The 12,869-nt window shown below is 48.0% G+C and overlaps 1 protein-coding gene across 1 annotated transcript in view; it reads right to left on the reverse strand.

Moving 5' to 3' along the window:
* LOC119974762 (ALK tyrosine kinase receptor-like) overlaps nucleotides 1-12,869 on the reverse strand; it is a 1,320,646-nt gene that overhangs the window by 456,932 nt on the left and 850,845 nt on the right. Inside the window, exon 6 of the mRNA XM_038813974.1 lies at nucleotides 5,969-6,100. Within this exon, the coding sequence (XP_038669902.1) occupies nucleotides 5,969-6,100 (132 nt within the window). The remainder of the gene's footprint in view (nucleotides 1-5,968; nucleotides 6,101-12,869) is intronic.

Genomic DNA, 12,869 nt, shown 5'->3' on the forward strand with positions numbered 1-12,869 from the left:
CAAAGTAGAAATAAAGTTTCAAGTTTTGAAACACCAACTTCTAGAAAGAACATGGCAGACCTGACGGAGAAAGAAAATCTGAATCCACTCTATGGCTGGGATTATCCGGCTTTCCCCCATGTCAGGTGATCCCGCGGCAAAGCCCAGCTTGCCATTGGCCACCAAAGTCAATAGTTATTTTCATGGCTCGCTGGCCCTGCCGCCAGGAAATGCACCATGGAGGGTGTCGACCTCAGCAGAACCGGGCGACATCTCAGCTGGGATGGTAGGAAAATCCTGTCCTGTGAATGAACAGAGCTAACATTTCCCCCCGGAAGGAACGGGATAAGCAAATGGTATCCTACCACAGAACACATATGGATGCTAAAAAGAAATTCAACATGAAAGAGTGCAAAAAGCAAATCAGGTCGAAATACCCAAGTACCGGAAACACCAAAGACAAGGATTTTAACTTTGAAACAACAGAGTCTGCCCAAAGTAACTGAGCATACCACACCTCCAAATGTGACCAGAACAAGTTCTGGAAGAATTGTCAAGGTTCCTGACCATCTGAATTTATGCAGACTTGAGGGGGTGAAGATGGGTCGCAGGTAAAGAAAAATTGTACTGTAAACATGTTGGGTGAAGACTTGGAGGGAGGTGTAGTATAAAGGTGTTTGGCATAGCAATAGTTAATGTGGGACTGGAGAACTGTACTGTCTGTAGTCCTACAGAGATGCACGAGAGTAGACAGGAGACAGAATTGTTTGGACAGACTCAAGTAGAATTCATCCTGTAATCGTCTGACCTACACGTTGTGCATATGTAAATAGTTCATAGAACATAGAACATAGAACGATACAGCGCAGTACAGGCCCTTCGGCCCTCAATGTTGCACCGACATGGAAAAAAAACGAAAGGCCATCTAACCTACACTATGCCCTTATCATCCATATGCTTATCCAATAAACTTTTAAATGCCCTCAATGTTGGCGAGTTCACTACTGTTGCAGGTAGGGCATTCCACGGCCTCACCACTCTTTGCGTAAAAAACCCACCTCTGACCTCTGTCCTATATCTATTACCCCTCAGTTTAAGGCTATGTCCCCTCGTGCTAGCCACCTCCATCCGCGGGAGAAGGCTCTCGCTGTCCACCCTATCTAACCCTCTGATCATTTTGTATGCCTCTATTAGGTCACCTCTTAACCTTCTTCTCTCTAACGAAAACAACCTCAAGTCCATCAGCCTTTCCTCATAAGATTTTCCCTCCATACCAGGCAACATCCTGGTAAATCTCCTCTGTACCCGTTCCAAAGCATCCACGTCCTTCCTATAATGAGGCGACCAGAACTGTACGCAATACTCCAAATGCGGCCGTACTAGAGTTTTGTACAACTGCAACATGACCTCATGGCTCCGGAACTCAATCCCTCTACCAATAAAGGCCATCACACCATAGGCCTTCTTCACAACCCTATCAACCTGGGTGGCAACTTTCAGGGATCTATGTACATGGACACCGAGATCCCTCTGCTCATCCACACTACCAAGAATTTTACCATTAGCCAAATATTCCGCATTCCTGTTATTCTTTCCAAAGTGAATCACCTCACACTTCTCCACATTAAACTCCATTTGCCACCTCTCAGCCCAGCTTTGCAGCTTATCTATGTCCCTCTGTAACCTGCAACATCCTTCCGCACTGTCTACAACTCCACCGACTTTAGTGTCGTCTGCAAATTTACTTACCCATCCTTCTGCGCCCTCCTCTAGGTCATTTATAAAAATGACAAACAGCAACGGCCCCAGAACAGATCCTTGTGGTACGCCACTCGTAACTGAACTCCATTCTGAACATTTCCCATCAACCACCACTCTCTGTCTTCTTTCAACTAGCCAATTTCTGATCCACATCTCTAAATCACCCTCAATCCCCAGCCTCCGTATTTTCTGCAATAGCCGACCGTGGGGAACCTTATCAAACGCTTTACTGAAATCCATATACAACACATCAACTGCTTTACCCTCGTCCACCTGTTCAGTCACCTTCTCAAAGAACTCGATAAGGTTTGTGAGGCATGACCTACCCTTCACAAAACCATGCTGACTATCCCTAATCATATTATTCCTATCTAGATGATTATAAATCGTATCTTTTATAATCCTCTCCAAGACTTTACCCACCACAGACGTTAGGCTCACCGGCCTATAGTTACCGGGGTTATCTCTACTCCCCTTCTTGAACAAAGGGACCACATTTGCTATCCTCCAGTCCTCTGGCACTATTCCTGTAGCCAATGATGACCTAAAAATCAAAGCCAAAGGCTCAGCAATCTCTTCCCTGGCTTCCCAGAGAATCCTAGGATAAATCCCATCAGGCCCCGGGGACTTATCTATTTTCACCTTGTCCAGAATTGCCAACACTTCTTCCCTACGCACCTCAATGCCATCTATTCTAATAGCCTGGGTCTCAGCATTCTCCTCCACAATATTATCTTTTTCCTGAGTGAATACTGACAAAAAGTATTCATTTAGTATCTTGCTTATCTCCTCAGCCTCCACACACAACTTCCCACCACTGTCCTTGACTGGCCCTACTCTTACCCTAGTCATTCTTTTATTCCTGACATACCTATAGAAAGCTTTTGGGTTTTCCTTGATCCTACCTGCCAAAGACTTCTCGTGTCCCCTCCTTGCTCGTCTTAGCTCTCTCTTTAGATCCTTCCTCGCTTCCCTGTAACTATTAAGCGCCCCAACTGAAACTTCACGCCTCATCTTCACATAGGCCTCCTTTTTCCTCTTAACAAGAGATTCCACTTCTTTGGTAAACCACGGTTCCCTCGCTCTACCCTTTCCTCCCTGTCTGACTGGTACGTACTGATCAAGAACACGCAATAGCTGTTCCTTGAACAAGCTCCACATATCCAGTGTGCCCAACCCTTGCAGCCTACTTCTCCAACCTACACATCCTAATTCATGTCTAATGGCATCATAATTGCCCTTCCCCCAGCTATAACTCTTGCCCTGCGGGGTATACTTATCCCTTTCCATCACTAATGTAAAGGTCACCGAATTGTGGTCACTGTCTCCAAAGTGTTCACCTACCTCCAGATCTAACACCTGGCCTGGTTCATTACCCAAAACCAAATCCAAAGTGGCCTCACCTCTTGTTGGCCTGTCAACATATTGTGTCAGAAAACCCTCCTGCACACATTGTACAAAGAACGACCCATCCAATGTACTCGAACTATATCTTTTCCAGTCAATATTAGGAAAGTTAAAGTCTCCCATAACAACTACCCTGTTACTTTCGCTCTTTTCCAGAATCATCTTCGCCATCCTTTCCTCTACATCTCTAGAACTATTAGGTGGCCTATAGAAAACTCCCAGCAGGGTGACCTCTCCTTTCCTGTTTCTAACCTCAGCCCATACTACCTCGGAAGAAGAGTCCCCATCTTGCATCCTTTCTGCCACCGTAATACTGTCCTTGACTAGCAGCGCCACACCTCCCCCTCTTTTGCCCCCTTCTCTGACTTTACTAAAACACCTAAACCCCGGAACCTGCAACAACCATTCCTGTCCCTGCTCTATCCATGTCTCTGAAATGGCCACAACATCGAAGTCCCAGGTACCAACCCATGCTGCCAATTCCCCTACCTTATTTCGTATACTCCTGGCATTGAAATAGACACACTTCAAACCACTGACCTGAACACTGGCACCCTCCTGCGAAGTCAAATCTGTGCTCCTGACCTCTCTACTCTCAATCTCTCGCACCCCAAAACTACAATCCAGGTTCCCATGCCCCTGCTGAATTAGTTTAAACCCCCCCAAAGAGTACTAACAAATCTCCCCCCCAGGATATTGGTGCCCCTTAGGTTCAGATGTAGACCATCCTGTCTATAGAGGTCCCACCTTCCCCAGAAAGAGCCCCAGTTATCCAGAAATCTGAATCCCTCCCGCCTGCACCATCCCTGTAGCCACGTGTTTAATTGCTCTCTCTCCCTATTCCTTGTCTCACTATCACGTGGCACGGGCAACAACCCAGAGATAACAACTCTGTTTGTTCTCGCTCTGAGCTTCCATCCTAGCTCCCTAAAGGCCTGCCTGACATCCTTGTCCCCTTTCCTACCTATGTCGTTAGTGCCAATGTGGACTACGACTTGGGGCTGCTCCCCCTCCCCCTTAAGGACCCGAAAAACACGATCCGAGACATCACTTACCCTTGCACCTGGGAGGCAACATACCAAACGTGAGTCTCTCTCGCTCCCACAAAATCTCCTATCTGTGCCCCTGACTATTGAGTCCCCAATTACTAATGCTCTGCTCCTCTCCCCCCTTCCCTTCTGAGCAACAGGGACAGACTCCGTGCTAGAGACCTGCACCCCATGGCTTACCCCTGGTAAGTCGTCCCCCCCACAAGTATCCAAAACGGTATACTTGTTACTCAGGGGAACGACCGCAGGGGGTCCCTGCACTGACTGCTTCTTCCCAGTCCCTCTTACAGTTACCCATCTATCTCCAGTCTTTGGTGTAACTACTTCCCTGAAGCTCCTATCTATGACCACCTCTGCCTCCCGAATGATCCGAAGTTCATCCAACTCCAGCTCCAGTACCATAACTCGGTCTTGTAGGAGCTGGAGCTGGCTGCACTTCCTGCAGGTAAAATCAGCAGGGACACTAACGGCATCCCTCACCTCAAACATCCTGCAGGAGGAACATTGCACTACCTTCCCTGCCATACCACTTAATTTCAACCAAGTTCTGGTAAACAAATATAAAACAAATAAAAAATAAAAAATAAAAAACAGTTCAGAGTTATTAATTTACATCATTGCTGAACTAGACAGGTTCTCTGTGAGAGCTACTGAATAAACCCTTCCAACAATGCCCAGTAAGTCATCATTTGAAAGTGAAAGAAGAACAATACTTTGGGTGTATAATTAATGTTCTGTGTAGTGTCAATGTTCCGGAAGCAGATCTTCCGTTTGTTGCTTGTGGTAAATTGGAGTTGGATGGGGTGTAATCTCCCATGCCCCCACCTGCGGGTTCAATGGAGGGAGGGAGAATGGGCAGGCAGATGGGGGGGGCGAAGGGGGGGGGGATTCAACAGAGTCGAAAAATCAGGAATATATCAGCACAAAATTCCTTCGGGACGTTCTGCTGGTGCCTGCCGTGACAGTTCTTGAAACCTGCTGGGAGCCGGTGTGAAACTGATTTGCATCTTGCTAATGGTGAGTAAAGACCCAACCGGAGTTTTCCACCTATGCCTGATTCTCCGTGATACCAGTGGGAAAACTCGCTGATCCAGAATATGTTTGGAACAACATGGTGTACAGAAGTTGGAACTCAGCTGAACAATGTCGGAGGCTGCCTCTGGAGTTCAGGGTGGTGTCCACCAGCAACCCTGGACCCCAGAAAACCACACCAGTGGTTGAGGGGGAGCTCTCCTGCTAACCTCAGCAATGGGAAATATTCCCCATTCCTGCCCCCCGCCATGGGTGTTGGGAGAAGTCTACGGTGTGTGATTTCATATGACAGAACCTCAATGCTATTGAATATACAGCATATCATTCTGCTGCAATAAGAGAGAGGACTGGAAATGCCCTGGAGATCTGGTGATGTCTGTGGAGAGAGAAACAAGGTTCACGTCTAAAGGTCTGTGAACTTCCTGTATTCAGTTCTGAAAGGTCACAGGCCTGAAATGTTAAATCTGCTTCCTCTCTCCATCGATGTTGTCAGCTGCTTCAGCTACAGCAGCATGAGGTAGCTGTCCTTTCCCACTGCTTTAAACAAGTGTGACACACTCCAAATGTTTATACAGATAGATGTAATTTTACTCTCAAGAAGTGGGACCGATATAAATTTAAATTAAAAAAAAGAATTCTGCTACTGTCTAACAAAATGCCAGATCTGCAATTGTTTAAACACCCAACACAGCATCAACAGTGACCTTAGCATGCATGTGAATAAAGATGAATGAACTCACTGCAAACCACTCCTTCATCTTCAGCTTTGCTGCAGTCGGTTCTGAAATCACAGAGCTGCCTCAGTTTAATAGGTACCCCGTTCTGACAGATGAACGATCCCTCGAGTGTTGTCCTAGAGCCTGTCAAAGGACCTAAAATACAACCACAAATGGAATTGTACATAAAATGCATTTTATTCTGTACCATAACATGAGTGATTGATGGGTCTTTATTGTACAGCTTCTGTAAAGTAAGATGATTGTTACAAGGGTGCCTTTGAGAGGACAAAAAAAAAATCATAGCTTCTCGCAACATATATTACTGCTGATTATGTTTATCCTGGAAGCCTAAAAGTAAAGAGACAAATTGAATAGACAATATGAATAAATAACTGTGGCTAATATTGTTGAGAGGGCCTCGAAATTAGGTGACAGCAGCCACACTACTTATCCAAAGAGATGAAAATAACATGAATTATAAATTGAGAAAAAAACAGGCGGATAAGAAAGGCAACAACTGACATGGGTGTACTTGTGCACTCTGCCGTGGTGACTTTGGTATTGGGTAGGGGTGGGACGGGGGCATTTTGCCAGGGGGGAAAAGTCAGATGCGGACCCTTCCACTTCCCCCCCACCCCGATTAATTCCACAGCAGGAAGACCGAGTGACGGCCTTTCTGCAGCTCTGCCAATTGAGGCCCTTAAGGGTGCAATTAATGCCCAAGGACCTCATCCCCCTTCCATTGGTATGAGCACAATGGCAGGCAGGGAGGCCGGCTCGCCATGCAGAAACTGGTGGGGTTGCTTGCAAGCTCCAAGGGACAGTGTTTCCCTTATTCAAAAACACTCAGAACCTGATCGATGGACCGGGCATTGGGAATGGGGGAGTGGCCATACCGTGCCCTTTGCTATGACCACCCCGCCCTCCCCCCACATCCTCCTGCTCAGCATTGCTCACCTCTTCCATCTGAGGTCTCAGGTGGGAATTGTCCCAGCAACACCCACAGCCTCCCCGATGGCGTTGCCGTTCAATAAAACTGCTACCCTCTGATTGGCTGGCGGCTTTTGGTGCACAGGACTTCCGCGCCTTGGGTCCTTGACCTTGGAAAGGCTTGCCACCGGCCTGTTAAATGCCTGAGTGGCACAAGATATGATGGGCCGTTCAGAGAAAAGGTGACATTACGGTCATGTCAGCTCTCCAGCAGGTGGACAGGATCCCTGTCACCTCCACAAGATTCAGCCCGCAATTTCAAACGCAGAATATTGCCCTCAGATGCTTTACAAAGACTAAAAGGGAAACTGGTGTCGTGGCAAAACATAAAATACTGGGACTGATGAGGGAGATAGATTTTAAAAGAGGCCATAAAGGAATAGAGGAGGTGAAGAGGTTTGAAACAGAGAATTCCAGGAGATAGGAACAGTGCTGAATGGTGGACACAGTAATGGACATGAAGCCGGATCACAGACCAACATGTATGGGAGGCTGTGGAAGATGTTTCAGTGATAGAGAGGGTGAGGCCATGGACTGATTTAAACAGAAGGATTAGAATTTTTATTTAAGGCTGATGCGACCATCAATTCACGCGAAACAGAGAGTAGATGTAAACTGTGGCTTTAATTGACTAGAACAGTGCCTGCCTGCGACTGCTCTGCTAGTGAGAGCCGCCTACAGGGCTCCTGCTCTTTATACCTTCCCTCAAGGGGCGGAGCCCACAACAGCATCAACATAATACATTCTCTGTAATATCGTACAATGGTCCATAGGTGGAGCCCACATAGGCAACAGCGTGATACAGTGTAATACATAGTGAATGATTAGTACAATACGTTCACCACAAAGGTACTGTGGACAAGGCAGGTTTGCAAAGAGAACAATGACAGGAGATTCGGACTTACATGTTGGAATAAGCGCAACAGATGTTTGGGTGATCTGAAGATTATGTGGGGTCAATGATGAGGGAGAAACCAGGATGTGTTGGAGGAATTTGAATCTAAAGATGACAATGGTGCGGCATGGTGACACAGTGGTTAGCACTGTTGTCTCACATCGCCAAAGACCTGGGTTCAATTCCGACCTCAGATGGCTATCTGTGTGGAGTTTGCCCTTTCTCCCCGTGTCCACGTGGGTTTCCTCCGGGTTCTCCAGTTTCCTCCCACAGTCCCAAAGGTGTTCGGGTTAGGTGGATTGGCCATGCTGAATTGCCCCTTCATGTTCAAAAAGTTTAAGTGGGGTCACTGGGTTACAGGGATAGGGTCGGGGTGTGGGCCTAGGTAGGGTACTCGTTCCAAGGGTCGGTTCAGACTCAATGGGCCGAATGGCCTCCTTGTGCACTGTAGAGATTATATGAAAAGGCATGAATGAAAGCTTCAGCAGCAAATGAACTGGACAATGGTACAAAGATGGAAGACGGCAGTCATAGAATCATACAATCCCTGCAGTGCAGAAGGGGTCCATTCGACCCATCGAGTCTGGACCGACCCTTTGAAAGAAAGCTCCACCCAGGCCCATTCTCCCATCCTGTCCTCGTAATCTCACCCAACCTGTACATCCCTGGACACTAAGGGGCAATTTAACACGGCCCATCCACCTAAACTATGTCCTTGGAGAGGATATGAGGCCAGAAACAATGTTGACCAGAATGCCAAGGTTGCAAACAGTCTTAGACTGGAAAGTGAAAGTTGTTGGAGGAAAATAATAACTTGCACCTTCCCAATGTTTAGCTATTTTTTTACTAGATGTAAATGTTGGAGAAATAGTTTGATAACATAGGAGCAGTAGAACTTTTGGGGCGGTGGGGCAGTATGCTATCAGCTTCTGTTTGGAAGCTGATCCGAGCTCTGTACTTAGAATGATCAAGGGGAAGCACAGATGTTAGGAAGAGGAGGGGGTCACGGCTGGATCTTTCGGGAACATGGAACAGGGACAATTGTTAGAGATGCATAACTAGATAAGAATTTTTTATTTTTAAAATAAATTTAGAGTACCCAATTCATTTTTTCCAATTAAAGGGCAATTTAGCGTGGCCAATCCACCTAGCCTGCACATCTTTGGGTTGTGGGGGCGAAACCCACGCAAACACGGGCGAATGTGCAAACTCCAGACGGACAGTGACCCAGAGCCAAGATCGAACCTGGGACCTCAGCGCCGTGAGGCAGCAGGGCTCACCCACTGCGCCACCGTGCTGCCAATAACTAGGAGAATCCACTTTTACGCCGGAATCAGGAGCGGTGCCATTTTTGCAATGCCCCGCCCCCTCGAAAATGGCATATTGCACGCCGTCGGGGCAGCCTCAGGACGTCACCTGAGGCCCTCCCCCGATGCTCCGCCCCCGACGGACCATGACCACAATGGCGTCGCTCACGGGGACCTCAGATGGCGGCTATGGTCTGAGTCCAGCACCGCCACAGTTGGGTGGGCTGGTGGAGCCGTTCCGCTGGCACTGGGGGCTTCGCTAGAGGCTGGGGGGCTGTTGGGGGGGTGGTCCGGAGGTGGAGAGGCTGGTTACAGGGAGGCAGTTTTTGGCAGGCCAGGCCCGCGCGCGGTTCGCCGCCATGTTTCCTCCGTGCGCATGTGCGGCCATGGACCCGGTCATTCTGCGGCCGTATCTGCAGGTAAAGCCATGTCACTGCGTGACTACTAGCCCCCCACCGGGTGGATAAGCGGTGGGGGGCAGCGCCCACTCTCTGGTTGAATCATTCCACAAACACGGAACCCCTCTCTCCAAACTTCCCACAGAACTGCTCCCGGTATTGCCCCCCACAAATATAGGCTAGACCAGGTAAGGTTGGAAAATCTCCTTCCCTAAAAGGGAATTAGTGAACCAGAGAGTACTTGGCATAGGAACCGTTACTGATACTAGCCCACTGGCTGCCATATTAAGATTTAAATCCCTGTCCTTAAAGCATTAGCCTGGGCCTCTGGATTACTAGTTCAATGACATTCCCACTGCACCACTGTCTCCCCATAAAGCAGGGGCTGAATTCTCCGATTTTGAGGCTACGTTCGGAGGATGTGTCTGGTTTTAATGACGTAAAAGTTGGTGCCGCCCCCGCAATGATTCTCCGACCGGTGAGGGGCTAGCAGATGTGCCATGTAAAAGCCGCTGGGTCCGTGGCTGCGCATGCGCACGGCGACGACCTGCCGTACAACATGACGCAGCTGCGCACGGAATCGACCTGCCAGATAGTTCCCCCATGGACACCCTCTCGCCGCCCCTGGGCCACCCCGCACCAGTCCCCCACCCACCCAACCCTCGCCGAAGCCCCTCCCCCCAACTGTGACGGCTCAGGACACCTGAGAGCACAAGTCCCCCACGCCATCTGGAACTCGGCCCATCGGGGGCGGAGTATCGGGGAGGGCCTTCAGGTAACGTCCTGAGGCCATCCCAACGGCGTGTGGCGTGCCCCTCGATGATGCCGTTTTTGAGGGGGCGGAGCATAGAAAACAGGCGCCGCCCCCAATTCAGTCGTAAACAGGGATTCTCCGCCCGATCGGCGTCGGGCAATGGAGAATCCCGCCCCCGATACTTGAATTGCAGAGTATTGTAGTTAATGAGGAGTCCTGAAAAAGAGAGTCAGAAATAATTTATTTCCTACTTGCGCGAGGAAACCCAACAGTAAAGTCAGTCCATATTCCAGGCGTGACCATCCTGTTATGCCGCCTCCTTCTTGGACCAGCTTTTATCTCGGGGAATTAACAAGCTTTTGTAGACCACAAAGGAGTCCACATTGAGTTGTTAAAAGAAAATAAAATGTTATTACAATAACTATTAGTTACGCAGCATGGCAAAGTCCCAGCCCTGTCTCGCCTGTCGGTACCCAAACCGGCGGACTTTACACAGAAGATAAAATATACATGGTTCAGGGTTCCTCGCCCCCATTAACGGGGAGCTCGTATTCGGTGAGGCTCATGGGGGGTTTAATCATGGCCATCTCGGAAGGCCCGTGCGGGTTATGACCAGCTGTTGGGTGTCTGCCCCTCAACGGAGCCCCAGGGGAAGATCAATCTGGTCGGCCCTGTGGGTTTTGTGGGTGTTACAACAAAGAGATACATGGGATCACCACCATCTGGAAGTTCACCATAGACTGCAGCAGTTTGAGAAGGCAGCTCACCACCACTTTTTCAAGAGCAATTAGATCATAGAATTTACAGTGCAGAAGGAGGCCATTCGGCTCATCGAGTCTGCACCGGCTCCTGGAAAGAGCACCCTACCCAAGGTCAACACCTCCACCCTATCCCCATAACCCAGTATCCCCACCCAACACAAAGGGCAATTTGGACACTAAGGGCAATTTATCATGGCCAATCCACCTAACCTGCACATCTTTGGACTGTGGGAGGAAACTGGAGCACCCGGAGGAAACCCACACACACTCGGGGAGGATGTGCAGACTCCGCACAGACAGTGACCCAAGCCGGAATCGAACCTGGGACCCTGGAGCTGTAAAGCGATTGTACTATCCACAATGCTACCGTGCTGCCCAAATTAGGGATGGACAAAAATGCTGGCCTCACCAGCAACACCCACATCCTTTGAATGAATAAAAAGTCATAAGCATTTAATGCCTGCTTATAAAGTACTCCGAGTCAATGGTTGCCACTTCCAAGTCAATTATTAGGCTGATTGTTCCTTAGAGGGATACGGCACAAGGAAGTGCTGAGGGATTTGGCCAAGGATGGCATCATGACCGGTACAGGCTTGGAGGGCCAAAGCGCCTGTTCCCTGTGCTGTATTGTTCTTTGTCAAAAAACAAAATACACGTGAAGGCATTTTTGTAGTGGGTAGTTTAGAAAACGTGCAGGGAATGTGAGCCCTGAAGATGCAAGGTTTATTTTTATGTAGGGCTGTGACATACTTGCTCAGCAAATGTTCCTTTGTGGCTCTCTTTTAGCACATTCTCCAGCACAATCAAGTGAATGTCTTCAGGAATGTGGTGCCTCACAACAATAGAGTACAGGGGTCCCCAAATCCAAAAGAAAAAGCAAGATTTTTAATTTCCTGAAGTGTTTGGAGCCACATATGTCATTCAGCTTTCGTACACGCAAAAAGGTATTTGCCATCCGTCTAGAGCACTAAGAATTCTCAGTTAAATATTATGCATGCGCAAAAAGCCCTCATGCCAGGAGAATTCAGGGAAATTCGGCAAAACAACCTTTGGCTGTTAAAAGTGTTGCTTTTAATTAGCAGCATGACACACTGACAAGGCAGGGAAACTGGAGTGAAACAGTTATAGCTGGCACCTATGGTGTTGGACAAGCAAATCATGCTGCAACATTGGTTGTAGCATTGGTAAAGCAAACGATAAAATTCCTGAAAACAGCATTATGTTGTGGTATTAGTGAAGTAAGTAAACGATTGAACGAGTGAAGTGTGTTTTGCAGGATGCTGCAGTACTAATGAAGTTCATTGTAGCATTAGCGTAAATTGGAGCATTAATAATGCATGTTGCCTCAGTGAAACATGTCACAATATCTGAGAAACCTAATAAAGTGTTTTGTATTATTAAAGGGCATTGTTGTATCAGTGGGCTATTTATATTAATTAAATATGCCAAAGTATTAATTAAATATATTGCGTGGGACTTACTAGCTGTCAGGCAGGTGGGATATTCCGATCCCATGACAGTGTCATGATATATAGACACACACATAATGATATACAGCGCAGACAAGCAGCTAATGGACACAGGGAACAGGACATGACCAATAAGCAGGCAGGACACTCAGGGGTGGGATCTGACTATAAAAGACACGAGGCACTCACACTCCGCCTCTTTCCACTGGAACATCTAGAGAGTCAGTCAAGGGTGTTGTTACAATCGCACACCTCCATCATGCTGCTAAGAGCTAGTCTGGTTCAGTCAGACAGAGTAACCACACTTAAGTTAGAAGAGAGTCGAACTCACAGAAAACTGTGCTAACT

Source organism: Scyliorhinus canicula, chromosome 1, assembly GCF_902713615.1.
Source record: "Scyliorhinus canicula chromosome 1, sScyCan1.1, whole genome shotgun sequence".
NCBI classification, from domain to species: domain Eukaryota; kingdom Metazoa; phylum Chordata; class Chondrichthyes; order Carcharhiniformes; family Scyliorhinidae; genus Scyliorhinus; species Scyliorhinus canicula.